Source organism: Capricornis sumatraensis, chromosome 14 (genome assembly GCF_032405125.1).
Source record: "Capricornis sumatraensis isolate serow.1 chromosome 14, serow.2, whole genome shotgun sequence".
Taxonomy (NCBI): Eukaryota; Metazoa; Chordata; class Mammalia; order Artiodactyla; family Bovidae; genus Capricornis; species Capricornis sumatraensis.
In genome coordinates this window covers 67,948,429-67,975,208 of record NC_091082.1, presented here as the reverse complement: position 1 = coordinate 67,975,208, position 26,780 = coordinate 67,948,429, and the positions used below count along the sequence as shown (strand labels likewise).

Sequence of the window (26,780 nt, the reverse complement as noted above, 5' to 3'; positions counted from 1 at the left end):
TCTCACATATAAGTTAGAAATGAATTGTTCAATGATTTTTTGCTAATAGAGATACACAATAAAAAATCTTTGAAGATCGGTTTTACTGCCAAGCAGCACAGATTAGATGAACTAAAGGTATAAAGAAAAAAACAAAAAAAAAAAATCTGGAAGAAAGTGGATGAGAAAGAAAAATAAATGGTGAGTGAAATAAAGATAAAATTTTCCATTTTTAAATACTTACACCAATTAATATAGATTAATATGGATATATACAGTTTCTTGAAAAATATATAATCTTGCAAGTTTTCTATTCAGTTTAACTATATTATAATCTTAGAGCATCAAAATGGAGATGTATAGAGAAGTATATAAAGGTACTTTCTAAATAATCCTATATTATAAAAACCGAATTCCATAATATTAAAAATTGAGACTATGATTCCCCAGAGATAACCCCCAATAGTAAACTGAGTATCTTATCAAAGAAGGTGTTAATGTAGCAATACCACAAAACATCAGCAATGTTGGAATGTCCCTTCTTACTTCAAAGAAATATTTACTGAGTCTCACTATGTGACAGGCACTCTCCCACCCTTTTCCTTCTTACTTCTGGTTGTGTTCTAAATCGGAAATTTCTCAGGGGTCTGGAGATCCCCTGTATCCATATTTCCAGTCTTAACATATTTGCTCTTCAACTCTTGGTGTTTCTATATTTACAGCATGCTCACAGACTGATATAATGCTTCATAAGTAGCATTCCCATATAACACGCTGATCTCTGCCTTTCAAATTCCTAATTTAAGCAATATTAAAATTAGCTAACTTCATTTTATCAATTTTGTAACATCATATATTTGCATATTGTATTTACTTATAATAAGAGACTCCTGTGTAAATTTAGATTATAATTAAGATTAGGAAGTGGGAGTAAATATAATAAACTAAGACATCCATTGGAAATTATTACTTCTTGTTGTGATAGTTAAGAAGTCCACAGGTTCAGTTCCTCAGAATGGCAGGGCAAGTCCCTATTCTAACTATAAACCAATTGTACTGTAGCATTTTGTCTTTCTTCCTAGAAACACGTTTCTGTCATCCCTTCAGCCAGTCAAGGGCACCAACATAAATCCTTAAAATGATTAACACTATTGAGGGAATTTTTTTCAGTATACTGCTGCTAAGTCGCTTCGGTCGTGTCCAACTCTGTGCAACCCCATGGACAGCAGCCCACCAGGCTCCCCCGTCCCTGGGATTCTCCAGGCAAGAATACTGGAGTGGGTTGCCATTTCCTTCTCCAATGCATGAAAGTGAAAAGTGAAAGTGAAGATGCTCAGTCGTATCGGACTCGTAGCGACCCCATGGACTGCAGCCTACCAGGCTCCTCCGTCCATGGGATTTTCCAGGCAGGAGTACTGGAGTGGGGTGCCATTGCCTTCCCTGTACACTGAGTAAAGAGTAAGGATAATAACTGGATCTTAAAAACATTTGATCATTGCTGAAACTTCATTCCAAACACAGTAACATACCTCATTTAAAAATCCACTGAAAACCATTTGAGTAATTATGCAAGTTCCCATTTTGCCCTCCCAGTCTCCTACTTCAATTAGCCATGACTTGGTTTTTCCCTTGAAGAAAACTCGCAGCCAAGGCAAAAAACAATCTAGTAAATTCCTGCAGGTACATACTTGGCGCTGAAGGTCCATGTTACCATTGTTAATCTCGCCACCTATCTTCAAAAGCCACTGTTGAATCATGTTAAATATATGTGTTTGTAGTTCCCTGAAGGGAAAAGCAAGGAAAATAAAGGTAAGTGACTTACTTAAGAATATAAAAGTAAATGTGAGATAAAAGAAACGGTTTCATTTGGCTGGGCCTAGTAAACTTTGGTGTGAACAATTGCTTGAGAATTCAGAGAAAGGTGAATTAAAGCCCTAAGATATTTGGTAGAAAGGCTACCCACTGACAACGTTCCTAACCTCACCTCACATAGGTAGCCAGTTGTGAATAATGTAGACCTTACATTCACTGTTAGCTCTCTACTGTAAAAACTCACACTCACACCCTTTACATTCACTTCTACGCCAGTGAGGCCACAAAGTAAGAAGTATGAATTTTAAAATCCTCTCAAGAGATCAACTTCCAACATGACAGTGTGAGGAGAAAAGGTGACCCACTCTCTGGTGAAATTAGTAAAATTACTAAAACAAAACAATAACATATTGAAAGCCTCTGGACATGGTTTCAAGGACAGACAGCAACTGAAGAAATACATATTCAAGACAATTTATGAAGAGTCAGTAGGAAAGGCAAGAGTCCATGGTATTTGAACGCAAACTACTGTTCTTCCCCTTCCCAGCTCAGTGAGGCAGAAACTGCACTAGACTGCTGTAGTTAAGAACCCAGGACTCGCTCACCCTCCAGCCCCCAGTCAGATGGCTTTCTTCCTGGGAGGAACAGGATGTCAAGGTTTCTCATTTGATCCCAAATACCCATTATTGAGGCTAAGGACTGAGAAGTGGGGACTCCTTTCTACCCAGCAGATAGCTATGAGAACTTACAGGCCAGAATCCATATCTATGTACTGTGGAACAGTGCCAATAATGTATAATGATGAATCCAACTGAGACTTCATCTCATTTATTTTTTCATTAAGTCCCTCCCATTCTTCGAGAAGCAGGTCAGGAAACTCCAGGAGGCTTTCCAACTTGAAAGAACAGAATTCAAAAGAACTAATCAAAGTTGGCAGAATTTTAGAGGTACCTGGAAAAGTGAGAAAATCATTAACTTTCAGAAGTAGTTATAAGTCTATTTCAATAATAAATTATGAGATCCTAATGGGTAGAGGCCTATCTTCTTTAAGTTTCATATTACTCTACAGCTTGCCTAGCAGAAAATGTTGCAAAAAGTAGCTCCTAAACAAATATTTAGTGAATAAAAATTATCTAATCAGTGCTTTTCTAACTGATGGACTATTTTTATTGATGATAGTTTTTACTTTGTCTTATCTTCTTGGTGGACAATGAAATATATTAAACACAGAAACCATGAACTACAGTTTCTGTTAAAGGCATTAATTCACTGAGTTATCCTGTTAAGAAGACAATGATGAAAAACAGCTTCTTCATGATTACAGGATAGTTAAAACAGAAACAAGAACAGATAATAGTTCTTGAGTCATTTTTCAGGTCACTGTTCAGGTTTACATAGAGTTTTGGTCTGCTGCTGCTGCTGCTAAGTGGCTTCAGTCGTGTCCGACTCTGCGACCCCGTAGACGGCAGCCCACCAGGCTCCGCCGTCCCTGGGATTCTCCAGGCAAGAACACTGGAGTAGGTTGCCATTTCCTTCTCCAATGCATGAAAGTGAAAAGTGAAAGTGAAGTTGCTCAGTCCTATCCGACTCTTAGCGACCCCATAGATTGCAGCCTACCAGGCTCCTCCGTCCAAGGGATTTTCCAGGCAAGAGTACTGGAGTGGGTTGCCATTGCCTATTCTGAGTTTTGGTCTGAATAAGGACCAAGTCTAGATCCTAATCTTTGATTGATTCACTGTGACATCACGGCAAAATACCCTCTCCAAACAAATGGTGCTGGTGGTGGTTTACTCCCTTAGTCGTGTCTGACTCTTGTAACCCCATGGACTGTAGCCAACCAGGCTCCTCTGTCCTTGGGATTACCTTTGTCTAAACTCATTTGCAAAATAAGAAATGAAAATACTCCCATTTCAGAGATATATAAAGAGAAATAATTTTTCAAAAAACAACTTTTTCTTGTCCTTGATGAAAATATTTTCACTGCCTTCATCAGTAAACTTTAATCTTTTAGGAGTTTTCAAAATGACTTGTTAATAAATGACTTACTACCTCATTGCACATGTCTATGAATACACTGAAAGTGAAAGTGAAGTCAGTCGCTCAGTCCTGTCCAACTCTTTGCAACCCCATGGACTGTAGCCTACCAGGCTCCTCTGTCCACAGGATTTTCCAGGCCAGTACTGGAGTTGGTTGCCATTTCCTTCTCCAGGGGATCTTTCCGATCCAGGGAGCAAATGTGGGTCTCCTGCATTGCAGGTAGATGCTTTACCATCTGAGCCACATTAAACTTATCAAATGGTATATTTAAATAGATGCATTGTAATGAATTATATCTTAATAAAGTGATACTCAATGCTTTATTTTGCTTGATTTTTAAAACTAAATGTATTATTTTGATTTTCAATATTAATTGTATTGAAACTAATAATTAGTATTAAAATGCTTTATACTGTCAAGCCATCTAATTATCATTACCATCGGTTTTTTCCTTACCATTATCCCCATTTATTCTTATTTCAAATTCTTTGTAGAGTCTTGCTATATTTTTCAAAATTTCCTCCATGAGCTTCTGCTCTGGTGGTATATTTCCCTCCATACTTTTATGGCGACCAAATATCCCAAGCCCAATATCTGTCCAGTTTTCCTGTAACTGTTTAATAATCTTGAGAGAATCATATTTTGACACTAGAAGATCCCCAGAAAATTTGTCTCTGTCTTCAATCAACATCTGGAGAGTGAAAAGGGGACGAGGAAATTAGTACATTATTCACTAATGATTTCATCAAAGTCTACTCAGGTGACTCCCAATATTTTGGAGTTATATATCTTATTCGTCATATCATTTCCTCATATGACATACATTCTATTTTTAAAATTACAATGAATTTAAATTAATTTTGATATTGTACAAGATAACCCATAGTTTACCAGGAAGAAATAATTATATTCTGTCCTATGTAGGTAAAAATATTAGTGAGAGGCAATTAAGCCTCAGAGAGCTGAGCATGTATAATCACTATTTGCTTTGATAAGGATGTAATATTTCTGTTTATATGATCCCCACTATACTGGGAAAGTTCCTAGAATGTATAAGTTTTCGTTTGTTTAACCCAAAGTACAAGTGATATACCTGACATATAAATTAAGTATTTGTGGAAAAAATAAGTTACAATTTATATATAAAGTTTGCCATTATTTCAAGACTCAGATAATGTAAACAAATCATCCACACTTATTAGCAACCAGTATTGGAAAGCATTGTAGCAGAGCAATTAAGAGACAGACTCAGCCATTTACCATTTATAGGTAACTAAGGCAAGTTGCTTAACATTTCTAATCTTCAATTTCCACATCTGGAAGATGGGGGATTACAGAACCTGCATCAGGTGGATACCATGAAGAAAAAGTATAATAACATATGGAAAGCACCTTCAGCCTGACAAGTTAATGAATGAAAATTACTACTATTCCTACTAAAAAAAAGAAGAATGATTTTTTCAGTTTTATCTATGCAATGTCAAAGAGATGAACATTAAAAAAAAATAAGTCACTAAACTAACTATATTGTATGTATGACAACAAACATTTTCAATTCTGCTCAAATCATTCCAAAAGAAAAGAAAATGGTTTCTTGGGATTGGATGAGATTTCATTAGGTCATGAGTTTGATGTTAACATTTGGAGGAATTCTTTGCCCACCTGATGCAAACAGCTGACTCATTTGAAAAGACCCTGACGCTGGGAAAGATTGAGGGCAGGAGGAGAAGGGGATGACAGAGGATAAGATGGTTGGATGGCATCACCGACTCAATGGACATGGGTTTGGGTGGACTCCAGGAGTTGGTGATGGACAGGGAGGCCTGGCGTGCTGTGATCCATGGGGTCGCAAAGAGTTGGACACAATTAAGCGACTGAACTGGACTGAATATTGTATTTTCCCTTACCAGACTACTGTAACAGGATAGCAGTTTGACTAGCAAAATGAAGCCTATTTTCAAAGTTTGAAAACATTACTTTAAAAAGACATTATTAATAAACAAAGTGTGTTCTATATATACAATGGAATATTATTCAACCTTAAGAAAGCAGCAAATTCTGATAAATACTGCAATGTTGGATAAACCTTGTGGGAATTATGCTGAAGAGAGTAAGTCAGTCACAAAAGGATTAATTCTACATGATTTCATTTATATGAGGTGCCTAGAGTAGTCAATTTATAAAGACAAAGTAGAATGGCGGTTGCCAGGGGCTGGAGGGAGGAGGAAATGGGAAGTTACTGTTTAATAGGAAGAATTTCAGTTCAGGAAGATGAAAAAGTTCTGGACATGGATGGAGGTGATGGTTGCACAACAAAAGGAATGTACTTAAGGCTACTGACCTGTACATAAAAATGATGTAAATGGTAAGTTTATGTTATGTATATTTTACCACAGGTTTTAAAAAGATGTTATTAATTTTTAAAGTCCAATGTGTCCTTAAGACAAAAGCCAGGTACATGAGAGGCACAGATGTTGCTTATGTCTGACAATTAGATGAGAGAATCAGAACTATCTTAATTGCCACCCAAGTATCTTTTCCTAATCTTTTTACTGACAACCTAACTTTGACCCCAAAATCTAAAAAACAGAACTGAGAACAGAATATTAAAGAGTATTTTTTTAAAGCCTCTGTAGTTTTAATGTTTTCCTTGTCATTCATAAAACCTAGTATGGCATTTTTAAAGGATGAGATATGATTCAGTTGTAGGTAAGAAGTAACAAGTTTGCAAACAGCATTTTGATTACCAAGTTGTTTACTAGAAAGTCTTACCATCAGCCACTGCTTGAAGTCTGGAATGACTGATTCAAGTGTCTTTTGTTTATGGGAAGATAAAATGTCTTTTTCACTGAAAGAAGGAAAAAGAGCGAGAGTGTGGTCTCAGGGCAAGATATAAACAAAGAAAATCGTGAATCCACACATAATATAACAATTAATAATCTACTTCTCCCTAATGATTTTCCCAAATGCCTTCCAGGTTCAGCCTCTCCCTCACAGGCATTCATTTTAAAATTTACAAATACAATATAAATTCAGAATATAATCAGACCTGAGGAAGCAAGTTACAGGGTCAGAAGCCATGGCAGTATTAAAAGGGTAGCCTCTGGGTCCTCAACATCCAAAATTAGGTCATCATAGGAATAATTCCTGCTGAACACAGTGGCCAAAGCAATATATAAAGAGAAAGGAAACCTAAAGAATAATTAAGACTCAACATTTAGGTCAGGAGCCCCAACTTCCGGTTAAAAAATTAAAAAGTGTTTCCTTTAGTATATTTTGAAGCCTCACAAGAAGAAAGCTCTTGATAAAGTCCTTCCTGAGGAGAAAGGAGAAGAAAGCCATTGCCAACTGTGCTCCTCTCCCAGCTGACAGTCAACAAGCAGAAGGTGCCCAACGGCAGCAGCAACCAGCCTGGATATACACCAGCTTCTGCTGCCACTTCCCAATCTACTAACTGGAACACCTCTTAGAGGATATGAAAAACTGAAACTACTCTTCTCAGTTTGACATGGAAATAGTACCTAAATGTGTTTCCTCAACAGACAAAGCATCTTAAAGTTAAAAAAAAAAAAAACTTTAGAAAACACTGAGTCCAGCCTGCATTTAAAGTATGAAAAATGAAAAAGTGAAGTCACTCAATTGTGTCCAACCCTTCGTGACCCCGTGGACTGTAGCCTGCCAGGCTCCTCCGTCCATGGGATTCTCCAGGCCAGAATACTGGAGTGGGTTGCCATTTCCTTGATTCCCACTAACCTTGGCTATGATTTAATCAACCAGCCTCCACTTAACTACTTTATAGGCAGCTTCTTCCATTATCAAAGTTCTGTTACAAAGTATGATATCCAATCAAAACCAACCTCCTAATAACTGCCAGTCATTGATTCCACTTCTCTGCACATGCACTATGCTACAGAATTTGCAGATGAATCCACATATGAAGTGTGCCAATAGACATTAAGTTGATTTTAAAAAGAGAGTAAAGAAAAGAAAAAGAGTTGGATTTCAACGGAAGCAGCAGCAGTTTGGTACAAGGATCAGTATGATCAATATGATGTAAGACCATTCAAGCTCCTAGAAGGATTGTGCCCTTGTAAGGCCAGCTGGTTACCTCACCAAAATCAATGTCAGAGTAATTACAAGGTAAAAGAGAAATGAGATATAACGAGAGAAAGATCTAGACTGAATTATCAAACATGATGTCATATAATCAGAAAAACAAGATTCTTGGAAGACCCACGTATTATTTCTGAAGAACTGCTGCCATTTGACAAGGCCATCCTTAACACTTTGCAGTCTCTCCCTTGTTGCCTCTTCATTTCGCTCCACTTCCTGTTGAAATTTATTCACTAAATTTCTCCATTTCTGTGTCAACTTCTGCAATAGTGCAAGGTCTGAAGTGTCCTAGATAAAATGCACAGAATTGAACCACTTACTCATTTATCCATGTAACAAATACTTACTAGCATGCACCAGGCCATTATTAATACTGTTAATACTAGAGACATTCATAGAAAATGGATCAAAAAATTGAACAGATATTCCTCTTTCAAAATATCAGTGACGCTATTATATAGTCCCTTTGGTGGTGAATTTTTCCACGGTAAAAAAAAAAAAAATTAGAATCAAGATTTTTTTTCCATTGCAATATGAGCCCAGTTTCCTCACAGGACTTGGCAGGCTGGGCAGTACATTTGAAAAAAAAGGAATTTCAAAGTTAAACAGAACCAAATGTAAATCCTAGTTATTTATTGGCTTGGGGGATATTATTTAATTTCAGATTAATTTTTCTTTTCCAAAAAATAAAGACCCTAATATATATCTCACAGGATTGTTGTAAGAATTAAATGAAATGACTAGTGTAAATGATTTAACTCTAGAAACATACTAAATGCCACTTCCTTTCTTTGCAACCAAATGTGCTCACTGAATTTGCCCATCAAATTGTATAGAATACATCAATAATCCAATTATTTCAATGAACACTTTTGTTTTAAGCACTATAACTCTGTAAGTAACATCTGCAGTGTTAACTTAGATAAATTATTCAAACTGCTCGAATCAGAAGACAAATAAAAAGAGCAGCCTTTATTCACTTTTCCTTAGGTTTTTCATTCTGCCCCCAATAAAGCACAAATATAAACTATATTTAAAATTTAGTCTATAAACTAACAAAGGCTTCTTGCAGTTTCAACCCTCAATAGGTGAAGTCTCTTTTTCCATGACTCAAGTGAATTGAGCTTTACCTTAGATGATAGCAGTACGATGAAATGCTTAGTATAATTATTCCAGCTTTTTTCATTGAGGTAAAGTCTTTTAGCCAACAGGACTTTATTTCTTTCAATTACCTATTTTTAGAAAGTACTAAAATTAGGAACCTAAAACATTAACAAACCATTGTAACTTATTAAACCCAAACCAGTTTCACATATCAATTTTTCATTGAATCATTAATCGATGACAACTTCTTTTTTAAATCATGAACTAATTTGAATCACAAATCCATGTTTTCTTAAACTACTGAACTGGAACCAAATTGAACATGGTATACAGCAGAGTCTCTCAAACGATTTTATCTCAAAACTCCTTTACACTTTTAAAAATTACTGAGAACACCAAAGAGCTTTTATTTACATGGATTATATATACTGCTATTTATTGCTTTGGAAATTAACTGAAATTATTTAAAATATACATTTGTTAATTCACATAAACATTAATAAACCCATTGTATTTTTAAGTTTTTTCTTAAAAATAACTATGTTTTCTAAAACAAAAACTTGAAAAGAACATACAATTTCACATTTTACAAATCTCTTTAGCGTTTCCTTAATAGAATACGGCTGTATTTTCATTTGTTTTTGAATTCAATCTGTTGTAATATCCCAAACCATGTAGCTTCAAGAAAAATCCACTATACATTCACATGAGAATGAGAAAAGGCAAATATCAACAGTGTTACAATGAAACTCCTTTTGACCTCATGAAGAGTCTTATGGACCTCCAAGGGGGTCACATTTGAGAACCACTGATATACTAAATCAATTATAGTCATTCAATGAATAACTGACTATTCAAGATACTGTGTATATGATGGTAAACAAGAGACATAGTCCTTATTTTCAGGGAGTTGACATTATAGCTGTTATTTCCTATTGTTCTTGTTCAGTCACTTAAGTTGTGTCTGACTCTGCAACCCCATGAACTGCAGCACACCAGGCTTCTCTGTCCATCACTATCTTTCTGAGTTTGCTCAAACTCATGTCCATTGAGTCAGTGATGCCATCCAACCATCTCATCCTCTGTCACCCCCTGCTTTCCTTTTGCCCTCAGTTTTTCCCAGCATCAGGGTCTTTTTAAATGAGTCAGTTTTTCACATCAGGTGGCCAAAGTATTGGAGCTTCAGTTTCAGCATCAGTCCTTCAATGAACATTCAGGGTTGATTTCCTTTAGGATTGACTGGTTTGATCTCCTTGCAGTCCAAGGGACTCTCCAAAAGTCTTCTCCAGCACCACAGTTCGAAAGCATCAATTCTTCGGCCCTCAGCCTTCTTTATGGTCCAACTCTCACATTCATACATGACTACTGGAAAAACCATTGCTTTGACTTGCCAGACCTTTGTTGGCAAACCAATGTCTCTGCTTTTTAATACACTGTCTAGGTTTGTCATACCTATTCTTCCAAGGAGCAAGCATGATGATCTAATACAAAACCCCACTAGTTCAAGGTATTCTTCTATAGGAATCTCTTACCAGTGGTCAAGTTCTCTACTGTTTAAATACTTCTAGATGAGGTAACTCCCTTGTTTTTTTTCTCCCACTGAACATACTAGTTCCCAGATTTGTTTCTTTTTTCTTTTAAATTAAAGTATAATTGAGACCCTGATCCTGGGAAAGACTGAAGGCTGGAGGAGAAGGGGGCGACAGGATGAGACGGTTGGATGGCATCACCGACTCAATGGACACAAGTTTGAGTGAACTCCGGGAGTTGGTGATAGACAGGGAGCCTGGAATGCTGCAGTCCATGGGGTCACCAAGAGTCGGACACAACTGAGCTACTGAACTGAACTGAACTGATGTATATTACATGTTTCAGGTGTACAATAGTGACTGACAATTTTTAAAGGTTATATTCCATTTGTAGTTATTATAAAATATTGACAATATTCTTTGTGCTATATGATATATCCTTGTGGTTCCAACCAGTCCATTCCAAAGGAGATCAGTAGTAGGTGTTCTTTGGAAGGAATGATGCTGAAGCTGAAACTCCAGTACTTTGGCCACCTCATGCGAAGTGTTGACTCATTGGAAAAGATTCTGATGCTGGGAGGGACTGGGGGCAGGAGAAGAAGGGGACGACAGAGGATGAGATGGCTGGATGGCATCACCGACTCGATGGACGTGAGTTTGAGTGAACTCCAGGAGTTGGTGATGGACAGGGAGGCCTGGCGTGCTGCGATTTATGAGGTCGCAGAGAGTCGGACACGACTGAGCGACTGAACTGAGCTGTGGCTTATTTTTCTATCTATAGTGGTTCATGCTTCAATTCCCTTCCCCTACCTTGGCCCTCCCCCTTTCGCTCTCCTCACTGGTAACCACTAGTTTATTCTAACTGTGAGTGTGTTTCTTTTACAGGTTTGTTTCTTATATCATATATTTACTGTCACAATTGTTTCTCTGGACATATCAATGTCTCTTTTAAAGTTCTGCATCAGAATAGAACTTTCATGTCAGAGATGAGATCCGACTATTCCAGAGGAAAGTAGGACAACATTTTCAATGTGTTTAGGGTCATAATTTTCTGTTAATATTGTAATTTCCAGATGTGACATTAGGCAATCAACCAGGAAACACTGAATACTGTATTGTGGGACGTTGCCATAATACTTTCCTATAGCATCTTGTCATTGTCGACAGGCTGCTATATTTCAATTCAGTTGTCATCTTGGGTACCAAAGTATTAAATAATAGAACCAAAGTGACTTATCCAGTGATCGTAATACAGTTAAATCATTAAAAAAAAAGAACCACTTTCCCTAATTTATTAATATCTAATTAAAGTTGAAAGTTTTAACACATTCACAAACAACAGAAATAGAATACCTGCTCATACTCATAGGTTCTGGTGAAAAAAAGAGCCCTTAATTGGGCAATAGACAGGTACCCAGTAGAGAAGAAACAAGAGAAAAAAATACTTTTCCTTTTCAAGGCTTATAATAGAATAGTTGCATTATTCATTAATTAAATATATATCTTCATTTCTAAAGATTTTGTCTACATGAAAACAACCTAAATGTCCAATGATAGATGAATGGATAAAGAAGATGTGGTACATACACACACACACACACACACACACACACACACACACATAAAAAAACACATACACACACAAACACACACATACAAACACATACACACACAAACACATACACACACAAACACATACACACACACGGAGATATTACTCAGCCATTAAAAAGAATGAAACGCCATTTGCAGCAACATGAATGGACCTAGAAATTGTCCTACCAAGTGAAGCAAGTCAAACAAAGACAAGTATCATATGATGTTCATATGTGGAATTTTTAAAAAAAATTGTACAAAAGAACCAATCTACTAAATAGAAATAGAGTCACAGATGTAGAAAACAAATATGATTACCAAGGAGGAAAGAGGGGATGGAAGGGATAAATTGGGACATTGAGATTGACATATACACACTAATATATACAAGACAGATAACTTGTAATGACCTATACTGGAATAGGATTTTAAAAAGAGTGGATATAAATATACATATAACTGATTCACTTTGCTGTACAGGAGAACTAACACAACATTGCAAATTAACTATATTCCAATACAAACTAATTTTTTAAAAATAAATTGAAATTAACAAAAATTTTTATGAAGACATGGTATGTATATATATATACACATATATACATACATATATATAATATACATAATGAAATATTACTTAATCATTAAAAAGAATGAAATAATGCCATTTGCAGCAACATGGATGGACCTAGAGATTATCAAGGGCTTCCCTGGTAGCTCAGCTGGTAAAGAATCCACCTGCAATGCAGGAGACCCCAGTTTGATTCCTGGGTTGGGAAGATCCGTTGGCAAAGAGATAGGCTACACACTCCAGTATTCTTGGGTTTCCCTGGTGGCTCAACTGGTAAAGAATCAGCCTGCAATGCAGGAGACCTGGGTTCGATCTCTGGGTTGGGAAGATCCCCTGGAGAAGGGAATAGCTACCCACTCCAGTATTCTGGCCTGGAGAGTTACAACTGAGGGACTTTCACTTTCCCTTTCAGAGATTATAGTGCTAAGTGAAGTCAGAAGCAAAGACAAGTAACATGATATCACTTACATGTGGAATTAAACACAAACAAACATCTACAAAACAATAATAGACTCAGAGGTATAGAGAAAAGATTTGTGGTTGCCAAGGGAGAAAGAGAGTCAGGCTGGGAAGGACTGGGAGTTTGGAATTAGCAAATGTAAACTATTATATATAGGCCAGATAAACAATAATGTCCTATACTGTATAGCATAGGGAGCTCTGTTCAATATCCTGTGATAAACCATAACAGACAAGAAGATGAAAAAAGAATGTCGATATATGTATAACTGAGTCACTGTGCTGTACAGCAGAAATTAAATACAACATTGTAAACCAAGCATACTTCAACAAAAATTTTAAAATAAAATTTTTGTCTAGATTATTGAAAATTATAAAATGAAACTTTATCTAGCCAAAAAAGAAGCTGATTTCAGATGAAACAACCTTTACGGATAATTCATATGTAGCTGAGCTCCAGATATCTCTTTCTGCCATTAACTGTTTAATATCACTCTCCATCCTTTCTCTTTGTAATGTATATAAGTCATGATATTCTTCTACAATTCTAAAAGAAAAATTAAAAAACAGATACATAAATACACATCTCAAAAAAATAACTTTGTTCTAAAGCAGGCAATCTGTTCCTTTAAAACTCATCATAAGGTAATTATGGCATAACTGCTGGATATATTAGTAACATTAATATACAGGAAAATAGAAGAAAAAATATTCACATTTCATGTATAAATCTTACAGAGGTCTTAAGGAAAAAGTTTAATTTATTGTTCCCTGCTCTAAACACTTTCCATCATATTCTTCTTTATTCTCTAGAATTTTCACACCATGGTATTCTAGTGGTATAACAAGATATTTAACAAAAAATTCTAAATACATGTAGTAGTAATGTAACTGTTTTTAGCTTTTTTTTCTCATTGAATTTAGAATTCTTTCCTAAGAAGATACAAAGGCACAAAGCCCAATAATTGTGAGCTATATTTTAAAATTATATATAATTAGCATAAGATTTAAAGAAATTCTCTACCAATCAAAAACTTAAGTTTAATTAATTAAGTACCTTTATCTTAAATCTTTTTTCTTCATGTTTACCAAAATATATCTTTTCCTTCTAACTGAATTAAAAGCCCTTCCAAGATTAAATACAAACACAGAAGTTATAAAGTGATTGGCAGCTTTTTACAAACCTTTTGAAACACTTCCTCCTAAAGAATATTAGGGCTTCCCTGGTGGCTAGGTGGTGAAGAATCTGCCTGCCAATGTAGGAGACGCAGATTCTATCCCTAGATGGGGAAGATCCCCTGGAGAAGAAAATGGCAACCCACTCTAGTATTCTTGCTCGGAAAATTCCATGGACAGAGAAGCTTGGCAGGTTACAGTTCATGGGGCCTCAACAGAGTTGCACATGACTTAGCAACTAAACAATAACAAGGACATTAACTTTTCTGAAACAATAAAAAGCTAGTGACATAAAATTCTTCTGATTTCATTGAAAGCCATTAACCACCAACATCAGTTCCTAAAGCCTCCTTCTACTTGGAGACTTCGACTTGTTCAAACTGCAAAAAAATTAATCACCATAGATGTCATGCAGATGAACATACATGTAAAAATTCAACAAGCTATAACCTTAACAGCTACACACTAAAATTAATGCACTAGCTATGCAGTAAAATTAATGACCCTTGTTTATAACAGCCAAAGAAAAAATGCAGAAATAACCTTAATGTCCAAAAACAAGGGACTGGCCAAATAAAATACATAATGTAGCTCTCTGATGAAAATACTCTGTTGCTAATTAAAGATCATGTTCTTAATAGTGTACTACATAGGAAAAAATTTTTGTGTAAAACATAAAACAAGAATACCCAAATGATAATGGTCTATATTCAGCTTTATATGATTTTTAAAAAAATATATAGAAAAAAGAAAAACATATTGAAATAGTAATAGTAGTTAACTCTAAAAGAATTGTGAATGTTCTTTATTTTCTTATTTATGTGTGTCTGTATTTTCCAAATTTTCAACAAAATAATCATTATAAAAATATTACCTGTGATTTCTAATCACATGCAAAACAGGAACCATCCTACTTCAGAACCACCAATGTTTAAAGAAAGTGAGACCTTTTTCTTCTCTTTTCTTCCCCTTCTCTTTGATTTTTGAAGATGTTTTGTTCTTATAATGGACATTAGCACAAAAGAAGGTCTAGTTTATTTTTCTAATTCATTCAACAAATATCTGTTCAGTGCCTGCTATATCCCAAGTAATATTCAAAACTAAACAAAAACTAAAAATAAACTTTGCCCTTATGAAGTTTATTTAGAAGAGCTAATGAATAAACTAAAGTAAAACATACTATATTAAGTAGTGATAGTGCTGTGGATAAAAATAAGTCAGATAAAGGGGATTAAGAATATGAAGTATATTACAATTTTAAATAGAGGGGTCAGGAAAGACCGTATTGATAAGACATTTGAGCAAAGGTCCAAAAGGAGGAGGGAGGAAACCATACAGCTGCCTGGGGGAGAAGGACTCCAGGACCTGAAGCAGGCCACCCTAGTGTGTTTAAAGAACAGCACAAAGACAAGCAGACTTAGAATAAAGCAGAAGTCAGAGGAATTCCGGTAGGACAAGTCCTGTGATTTTTTAAAAATTTTGAACAGAGAAATGATATCATTTGAGTCAAGTGTTAAGAGATCACACTGGCTGGTGTGTGGAGAACAGACTCACAAAGTGTAAAGGCAGAAGTAAAAAGGCCATTTAGAAGTTTATTGTAATACCCCAGGCAAGAGATGCAGATGGTAGTAGTTAAAGTGGTGACGATTCTGTATATATAATGAAAGCTGACAGAATTTGCTAATGGAGACATGTGAGATTTGAGAGAAAAAAGGGATCAAGGCTAATGCCAGGACTTTTTGCTGGAGAAACTAGAAGGAGGGAGTTGCCATTAACGGAAAGGGGAAGGGCATGTGGGAAGAGCGGATTTGAGGGGAAGAACAGGAATTCAGTTTGGAAATGTTAAGCATCTAAGCCAAAACGTTAAGGCTGTTGAATACACGTCTGGGATTCAAAGAGAAGACTCAAGCTAGAGATACAAATTCGTGGACATGGTTGAAGCTGGAGATAGAAATTTGTGAATTGAGACTATATAGATGATGGCATTTAAAGCCACAAAACTGAATAGATTCACCTAGGAAATGAGTATAGAAAGAAGAAAGATCCAAGAATGAGCATGCCAACACTTAGAAACTGGTGAGATGCAGGCAGAGAAAACAAACTTATGGTTAACCAAAGGGAAAAGGGAATGGAGAAGGACAAATTGGGACTTTGGGATTAGCAGATACAAACTCCTATATATAAAACAGATAAACAGGATCCTACTGTATTATACAGGGAACTATGTTCAATATCCTATAATAAACCATAATGGAAAGGGATATGAAAAAGTATATTTATATATATATTCTATCTCCAGCTTATATATATATACATATATACACACAAAGCTAGTAGAGGCAATAGAATCCCAGTTGAGCTATTTCAAATCCTAAAAGATGATGTTGTCAAAGTGCTGCACTCAATATGTCAGCAAATTCGGAAAACTCAGCAGTGGCCACAAGACTGGAAAAGGTCAGTTTCCATTCCAATCCCAAAGAAAGAAAATGGCAAAGAATGCTCAAACTGCCACACAATTGCACTTATCTCTCATGCTAGTAAAGTGATGCTCAAAATTCTCCAAGCCAGGCTTCAGCAATACATGAACCGTTAACTTCCAGATGTTCAAGCTGGTTTTAGAAAAGGCAGAGGAACCAGGGATCAAATTGCTAACATCCGCTACATCATTGAAAAAGCAAGAGAGTTCCCAAAACAACATCTATTTCTGCTTTACTGACTGTGCCAAAGCCTTTGACTGTGTGGATCACAATCAACTGTGGAAAATTCTGAAAGAGATGGGAATATCAGACCACCTGACCTGCTCTTGAGAAACTTGTATGCAGGTCAGGAAGCAACAGTTAGAACTGGACATGGAACAACAGACTGGTTCCAAAGAGGGAAAGGAATACGTCAAGGCTGTATACTGTCACCCTGCTTATTTAACTTATATGCAGAGTACATCATGAAAAATGCTGGGCTGGAAGAACCACAAGCTGGAATCAAGATTGCTGGGAGAAATACCAATAACCTCAGATATACAGATGACACCACCCTTATGGCAGAAAGTGAAGAACTAAAGAGCCTCTTGATGAAAGTGAAAGAGGAGAGTGAAAAGGTTGGCTTAAAGCTTAACATTCAGAAAACGAAGATCATGGCATCCGGTCCCATCACTTCATGGCAAACAGATGAGCAAACAGTGGCTGACTTTATTTTTGGGGGCTCCAAATCACTGCAGATGGTGACTGCAGCCATGAAATTAAAGACGCTTACTCCTTGGAAGGAAAGTTATGACCAACCTAGACAGCATATTGAAAAGCAGAGACATTACTTTGCCAGCAAAGGTCCATCTAGTCAAGGCTATGGTTTTTCCAATAGTCATGTATGGATGTGAGAGTTGGACTATAAAGAAAGCTGAACGCCGAAGAATTGATGTTTTTGAACTGTGGTGTTGGAGAAGATTCTTGAGAGTCCCTTTGACTGCAAGGAGATGCAACCAGTCCATCCAAAAGGAGATCAGTCCTGGGTGTTCATCAGAAGGACTGATATTAAAGCTGAAACTCCAATACTTTGGCCACCTGATGCTAAGAACTGACTCATTTGAAAAGACCCTGACGCTGGGAAAGATTGAGGGCAGGAGGAGAAGGGGATGACAGAGGATGAGATTGTTGGATGGCATCACTGACTCACTGGACATGAGTTTGGGTAGGCTCTGGGAGTTGGTGATGGACAGGGAGGCCTGGAGTGCTGCAGTTCATGAGGTCGCAAAGAGTTGGACATGGCTGAGCAACTGAACTGAACTGAACTGAACTGATACACACACACACACACACAACTGAATCACTTTGCTCTGCACCAGAAACTAACACAACACTGTAAATCAACTATACTTCAAATAAATAAATAGAAATTGGCGAGATGAAAGGAACCTGTAAGGGATATCGATAAGGAGCCAAGAGCAAAGCAGTAGGAAAACTAGGACAGCATAATATACTAAAAGACATTGTTTTAAGTAAAAGCAGCTGGTCAGTTATGACAAATGCTGCTGTAAGTCAAGCTAAATGAGAACTGAGAATGGGCCTTTGGATATAATAATATGGAAGTCAATGGTGACTCTGACAAGTGCAATTTGGTGGGATGGTGCGGTTGAAAGCCTGACTGGAGTGGGTTCAAGTGATAACAGGAGGACAGAGTAGAGAAAAAGGAGTATGACAACCTTTTGAGGAAGTCTGTTGTAAGGGGAACAGAGAAATGGAGCCACAGCTAGAAGGGGATTTGTCGTCCTCAGAGACTTGGAAGTTTTGGGGTCTGGGGAAGGGGGGTTTTCTTTTGTTATTGTTTTTAAGATAAGTGCAATTACAGCATATTTGTATACTGGTGTGACTGATCAAGTACAGGGAAATATTAATGATACAGGAGAAAGAGGGAATATTTGCTGAAAATATCAAGAGTACTTAAGAGCGGATGTAATAGGACACAAATGGAGAGACTGACCTTAGAAAGGAGACGGTTTATCCACAGTGAGAGAAGGAAAGAGCAAATGTATGAGCACAGATGAAGGGGGGTGGGGAGATGAGAGAACTGAGCTCTCTCTTCAGTTTGCTTCTGTATTTTAGAAAGCAAGGTCATCAGCTCAGAAAGAGGATGGAGAGGTAATATCAGAGATCAGAGGATAAAAGACAGCGTATAAGGCAGTTATTTACTACGATAACAAGGATGACTTCGCTACAGAAAACAGTAGTACATTCAGTGGACAAAAAATGATCAAGGTACCCTTCATTCTAGCAAGCGACAAAACAGAATACAAGTCAGAAAGTTATTTTCGAATTTATATTTTATATAAATTTGTGTTTTTCTTGACATTTAGAAAATATGGTCACTCTTTAACATGTTAAAAAAAAAAAGCAAAAGATAATGCTGGATTAAAAGGCACATAGAATAAGATACAATGTGTGGTACTAGATTGGGTACTGGTTTGGACAACCCAATGTAAAATTCATTTGGGGAATAATTAAGAACATTCTAATAAGAATTGGGTGGGGACTTTTCTGGTGGTCCAGGGGCTAAGATTTCATGCTTTAAATGCAGGAGTCCCAGGTTCAACCCCTGCTTAGGGAACTAAGATCCCACATGCCACACAGTGCAGCCAAATAAATAAAGTTAAAAAAAAAAAAAAAGAATTGGGTAATATATGAGGTAAAAATTTGCTGAAACAGGTATGGATTATTGACTGAAAAAACAGGCTAAAAGTATGTACAATGCAACTTTGGTTTAAATAATGCACATATGCACATATACACAGAAAAAATACCCATAAGAATATACACTAAGGTATTTACAGTAGTAATCTATAGGGAGTGAAACTGTGATTTTTTTTAAAATTTATTTTTGATTGTATTTATTAATTTTCTTAAAAGGCACATGTACTACTTCTATGATAATATAATATCTTAAATCAACTAAATATGAAATTAGAATGCAATGAGATATATCTTTTGATACATACCCAAGAGCTTCCTAGTAATCAGAACTCTAACAGAAAACGAAATAGAATGTGAAAATGAAATAGAAGTTAGAAAAATACAGCCTGCGGGTCAAACCTGGCCCATCGCTTGTTTTAGTATACCCTATGAATTAAGAACTTTACTTTAAAATTTTTTATGTATTTGATTTACTTTTTAATAGTTTTTAGTGGTTAAAAAACAATAGGAGAATAATATTCTGTAGTAAATGGAAATGTTATAAACTCAGATTTCAGTGTCAGTAAATAAAATTTTTTCAGAACACTGATGTTCTGGTATTGTCCTTGGCTGCTTTTGCACTACAATGGCACACATTGACAAAGGCAGAGTTGTAGTAGAAACCATATCTCACCATCTGGCCCTTTACAGAAAAAGTCGGCTAAGTCCCTGAAATAGAATAATAACATTAGGACCTCAGTAGAGTCACTAACATCTAAAAGAGAACTAGACTCACATTACTAACTACTAACTTGGAAAATGCAAACAAAAACCAGATACATTTTCATATTTATAAGACTATAAAAGATATGAGCAAAAGGGAAATCTCATACACTGATTAGAGGATACACTGGTATAACTACTTTGGGGAGTATTTGGTAACATCTAGCAAGACAAGGTTAGAATATGCCCTGACTCAGTAATTCCACTTCTAGGTTTTACACCCCTGGAAAACTTTCATACAAGGAGACACAAGATGTGTATTACAACAGTGTGTGGAAGAGTTAATATATACAATGAGCTTTATGTATGTTAACTCCTTCCGGAACTGCTGTAATTTTAAAAAATTTCAAATTCTTCTAAAAAATTTTATTTCTTGAAAGAAGGTATGAAGCAAATATGACATAATGGCTAACATTTGGTAACTCACCTGGCATTCTTTTCAGCGTCTAAAAGAGCTTGTGCCAAATCTCTGTGGGCCTTCTCTGCTTCCTTTGTTAATTTTATATCATGTGCCCGAACCAGACACAGTTCCCTGAAATAGAGCAAGCCAATTTTATAGTCATAACTGAAGATTTTGAAAAAGTTTCTGCCTAGGAAATCAGATTTATACTCAGGAATCTTCTCAGTTATCATGCATATATCTCTTCCCAGTTTGTCTGCCCTATAAACCAAGGCAAGAAATCTAGTATTCATTCAAGTCAACTCTAACCAGGTTTAGCAATGGAGTCAGACTGGCTAGAAGAAGCAGAAAGATGTGGAGAGCTCTCTAGAATGGAGTGAGGGCAGATGCTGGCAGCCAAGGCCTTAAGGCTGCTCTATCCTACCCTCTGGCATGTCTATTCTATTGTCTTCATTCCTGCCACTAACATCTAGCCAATCACAAAATGTGATAGCTGTTACACAGACTGCTTATTCTCTTCGGGATTTGAACCTTAACATCCATAATCATGGCACTGCTCTATAAACCAGATTAAGATAAGCACCTCTATTTTGGAAGGAAGAACAACTATCAAATATACACAGAGCCCTAGTTTTGTGTTAACCTAGGTAACCCATGTCTCTGCATCTCTATCTAGGCCTTTCTGTTCTCTTGCAAAACATGAAATCAGAGTAAGAGAGCCCTTTAATCTCTACTTTCCCTGAGTATCTTTTACTCTCTTTAGAGACAAAGCTTTGATAAGCACAGTTTTTACCTGGTCAGTTCCTCAATCACATTCTTAAAATTGTACAGTTCTTCTAAAATGCGCTGGTCCATCATTCGCTGAGTTACCATGTCTTTGTAGAAGTCGATCATCTGCCGGGCAATTTGGTCAAGCATTTGTACATACCGCTCTCTGCATGAGAAAAAGGAAGACAAGACATCAGGCAGAAAGGAACAGGAGCCAGAAAGTATGTGAGAGAGAAAAGTAATTTTAAGGAAAGAAACAGTGAACAGACACTCATAAAAGCTATGCGCGAAGAACAAGCTAGAGAAAGACCTAGGCTGTGAATTCTTGCCATCTCATGAATGAATTCTGAATGCCGAGTGAATGAACTATGGAGAATTTTAACCAGAGTCATAGTTATTTGGAACATAATGTCTGAGATGTAGAACAAAATAACGACTTCTTCTATTTCTTCTTCTAATTTAGAAACTCTATGATGATAAAAACTATATCTTACATATTTATTCATTTACAACATCTGACAGTATCTTGAATAGAGTGGGATTTTTATAAATTAAATTCATGAATAAAACCACTTTTCTCAAATTGACCAAAATGTAGGACACCAACTGTAAGTCCCTAAGTACAGTAAGTAATTTCTCTTGCTTCTGAACAACATCAAACAAAATATTTGGAAATGATTCTAGATGATAAACTATGAATACCATAACTGAGAAGTCTTCATTTATTTTAAAAGTGATCTAGGTATTATATTCTAAAAACTGAGACCCCAGGATTATAATATCTTTGAGTTGGAATAATCATTTGGTTGAATCTCTCAGCCACTGACAAAAAGAATTATCCAGCCCTTGCTTACACACTTAAAGTGACAGGGAGTTAATCAGCTCAGTGTGCAGCTCATTCACTGGGAAGCACCAATTTTTAAAACGCTTTCTTTAGGATTTTCCCTTATGGCGATATAGGAACAACACACTCCGAAGGGCTTTTCCATTAAAACACAACTACAGGATGAACCTAGAGCCTATTGTACAGAATGGAGTAAGTTAGAAAGGGAAAGACAAATATCATATATTAATGTATACATATGGAATCTGAAAGGCAGTACCAACAATCCTATGTGCAGGGCAGAAAAGGAGACGCAGACATAAAGAACAGACTTTTGGACACAGTCGGAGGAGGAGAGGATGGCATGATTTGAGACAACAGCACTGAAACATACACATTTCCATGTGTAAAATAGACAGCCAGTGAGAGTTTGATGTATGACACAGGGAACCCAAAGCCGTGCTCTGAGACAACCTGGAGGGATGGGGTGAGGAGGGAGGGGGAGGAGGGTTCAGGAGGGAGGGGTTACACGTGTGCCTACGGATGATTCACGCTGATGTACGGCAGAGGCCATCACCATATTGTACAGTAATTATCCTCCAATTAAAATAAATTAATTATTTACAAAACACACACACAATTATATCCATGATAAAGCATACTTTCTGAAGTATTACCTCACTCGCAGAAAGAAACACAAGCCTCTAGAAATGGAAAAAAACAAAAACAACAACACAAGAGCAACAAACTAAATACAGTAAGCTAACAATGGGGTGGGAAGTGGTAACCAGTAAAAATCATTCACCAGGAAAACGCAAGATTAGAGGTGGCCCAGCAAAAGTGCTAACGTTGGGTCCCAGAGACCAAGCTAACGTTGGGTCCCAGAGACCAAGCTAACGTTGGGTCCCAGAGACCAAGCCTTGGGCTTTCTTCAAAGCAGGCAACCTGGGTATAGGAGGAAGCCAGGATTCCAGGAGAGAAAAAATGCAAATCATCTCTTCAGGAAGCATCCATCATTTATACCCTAAGGATTTCATGGTTAAGATTAGCCACATTATTAGTCACACAAGCAAAGATTGGAAAACACTCGCAATTACACCATCATGAATGAGACTCAGAAGAAACAAAACGGCAAATAACTAATGAACTGATTCATGACATACATGCTGAAGTATCTAAGGGAAATACACTGATGTCTGCCTTTTTACTTTTAAGTACACAAAATTGGTGGATAAATACCAGGATGGCTAGATAGACAGATAAGCGATAAAGCAAGAAAAGTATATTAATGGCAGAATCTGATGTATGTATGCTCACAGTAAAATTCTTTCCATTTTTATATGTATATTTGAAAATTCCCATAAAATACTGGAAAAAAATAACAACCGGAAAAAAAGTCAGGTGTCTGCATACAAAGATAAACATAATGTCAACCAAAAATGATTACTGTGGTAGCCCTATTTCTGTGAGTCTTACTCAGCTTATAACCAATCTGTCAGTTATTCTCCCCTTATAAAAAACAGCTATTATGAACCTCTGTTTCATATGAAACCCTCCTTCTATACCAACAATCCTGAGAGACAGTTGCATGAAAAGACACACACACAAGCTGATCAGAAAGACATAAAGCAGAAAACTAGTGATAAACAGACGTACAAGCAAACAGCTAGGGGCTGATATAGAGTATTTCTGGGGCATGCGAGGTGTTACCATTTGCTGGGGATATCTATTGGATCCTCCCAAAATCTTGTGAAACAGGGAGGACTCTGTAAGATACCAGCCTGAGGACAACAGATGTCTTCCTCATTGAAGGTGAGCTCTAGTTCTTCAAAAAAAACTCCTACCACAACAAAATAGTGGACATTAGATTATGCTGAACCGACAAAGTGTTTCACTATTCCACAAATACATCATGAATGTTCCCAGCAATCATCCTGAAACCTCATGGTTTATCCCCACCTACTTTGTATTCTTAACTCCAACTCTACCCTATTCTAAATTCTTAGCTTTGAAGCCCTGTGTGCTGTGTTTAGTTGCTCAGCGTGTCCAACTCTTTGCAACCCCATGGACTGTTGCCCACCAGGCTCCTCTGTCCATGGGGATTCTCCCGGCAAGAATACTGGAGCGGGTTGCCATTCCCTTCTCCAGGGGATTGTCCCAACCCAGGGACTGAATGCAAGTCTCCCACACTGCAGGATTCTTTACCCTCTGAGCCACCAGGGAAGCCCATTTCAAGCCCTGTTCTGATCCTATTGCTGGCATTTTGAAGTTAGTATTTCTGTCTCCCTAGCGTCTGACTTCATTTTTGTTAAAGAATTCTGGCTTTGATTTCCCTGTCTCTTTCTGTCTAGACTTCCTGGAACAGGGGCCCACCCTATTTTGGCCTGTAAAAGCTAACTCCTAAAATCAGCTGGAAGAGTTCCACTCACATCAATTTCTCACTAAAGAAACTTTGGATACCGTCATCTAATTCCTCTCCAATTGATTCCTCATCTGTCCTTCCTGACTTTGTTCTTAGAGTGACAACTCAGCCTTCATTTGTCCCCATCCTCATTCTGATTTGGCATTCTGCAGCTCTTGGTGGTGTTCCAACAGCTTACTCCTTAGCGTTCTAATCTTGATCAGTCTCCTGCTAATGGCTTTGCTTCTAGTTAATGAGTACTGTCAGATAGGCACACTCTGTTTCCACAAATCAGACAGCGGACAAATAGGGCACATGTACACTGTTAATTCCCATTCAGGAGATACAGATAATCAGAGAGATCTAATAATTTGCCTATGGTTCCAGGGCAAGTAAGCTGCAGATATGTAATCAGAACCCAGTATTCTACTATTCCTTTCAGCTTTTGGAAAGTACCATAGCCATAAGGAGAAGAATTATAGTACTAATAGTATTTATAATCATAATCTATCATAATCATTTGTACTGAGCACCTACTTACTTCTGTGCTCTCATTTAAACCTCACCACAATTCTGTGAAGCATCTTAATGCCTGAACCATAGTAGACACTCAGTAAATGTCATTTACAAGTGAACAAAAAGACAAATGAAAATTTTCACATAGGTATTATCTTCATTTACAGATAAGAAAACTAAGGTATAGATTTTTACCAAGGTCATACACCTAGATGATGATTTAAAACCAGACTGGTCTGTCTTCAGAATCTATCTGTCTCTACTTTTTCACATAGCATTTCACTCCCCATCATAAAAGAAGAGGGTGTCAAACATCCCAACAGAAATCAACTTCAGGAAGTTCTCAGATAATAAGCTTTTACTATATAAAATAGAATAGAAATACACTTGGGTCCCTTATTATCAACAGAACAGAGACATATATTTTTGTGATTTTCTGAAAACAGATATAAGTATAATTCCAATACAAAATTCAGGAGGAAACTGGCATACTCCAGTAACAGCTCGAACCTGATTTTGGACAGTAGTTCCCCTCTATCTGCACAGTCCACACTGACTTGTCGAATCAGTTCATGAAATACTGTGTTATAAATGGTCTGTTCCTTCTTCAGTATATGAAGCAGCTTGTGCATCTGGCAAAAGATAAGTAAGACAATCAGTATTTATTATAGTCTTGCCAGTAAAAGACATCTTAGGGGGTAAGCACTCGGAAGTTGTAGTGTAAGTTTTTGAAATACCTAGATTAATTTGCTCACTTACATTTTTCTTTATAAACATATATAAAAATGATACATCAATAAATCTAATCATGTACCTCTTTATATGATGCACTGAGAAAGTCACAATATTACTACTATGTTATACCAGCCAAAAATACAAAGCCTGAATTGAATAATTACACATCAGACAAACCAAAATTGAGGAACATTCTGTAGATATCAAAGTTAAGAAAACCAAAGAACAGTTTCAAGAACATGACAACTAAAAGTACTGTGTGACCTGGGATCCTGAAATAGAGGGGGAAATAGCTATAAAAGCCATTACAGGTACAGTTAATAAAATTTGAAACTTGAATATGAACTGTAGTAGATAATATTTTCATATCAACATTAAATATCCTGATTTTGATAACTGTATTATAGATATATAAAGGAATGTCCTTATTCATAGGAAACATACCCTAAAATGTTCGGTGATAAAGATGCATGAAGTTGCCAGCTTACTCTAAAATGGTTCAGGAAAACACCCATACACATGGAGGATGTATACAGAGAGAAAGAGAATGATAAAGCCAACAGGGCACAATGCAAACAATTAACGAATCTGGGTAAAGATCACATAGCAGTGCCTTATACTGAACTTGTCTATAAATTTCAAATTCTATAGAAATAAAACTACAAAATAAAAGAGAAATAGCCCCATAAAGAAAAAAAATCTATATCTATGTAAGACTGAAAAAGCCCTTTCATTAGGTGCAAAATAAAAAGTACAAGTGGTAAGAAACCATGGTTTAATTGGCAGTGTTTTTTAATGGTACATGAAATACAAGGGTTTTAT

At 36.6% G+C, this 26,780-nt stretch overlaps 1 protein-coding gene across 1 annotated transcript in view; it reads right to left on the bottom strand.

Annotated features, from left to right (window-relative positions):
* Positions 1–26,780, bottom strand: part of AXDND1 (axonemal dynein light chain domain containing 1) — a 72,906-nt gene that overhangs the window by 34,523 nt on the left and 11,603 nt on the right. Inside the window, exons 8-17 of the mRNA XM_068985783.1 lie at positions 25,734–25,855; positions 21,509–21,649; positions 20,743–20,847; positions 13,627–13,747; positions 9,072–9,173; positions 8,066–8,229; positions 6,601–6,676; positions 4,285–4,519; positions 2,541–2,742; positions 1,668–1,761 (exon numbers count right to left, since the gene is read on the bottom strand). Of these exons, the coding sequence (XP_068841884.1) occupies positions 1,668–1,761; positions 2,541–2,742; positions 4,285–4,519; positions 6,601–6,676; positions 8,066–8,229; positions 9,072–9,173; positions 13,627–13,747; positions 20,743–20,847; positions 21,509–21,649; positions 25,734–25,855 (1,362 nt within the window). The remainder of the gene's footprint in view (positions 1–1,667; positions 1,762–2,540; positions 2,743–4,284; positions 4,520–6,600; positions 6,677–8,065; positions 8,230–9,071; positions 9,174–13,626; positions 13,748–20,742; positions 20,848–21,508; positions 21,650–25,733; positions 25,856–26,780) is intronic.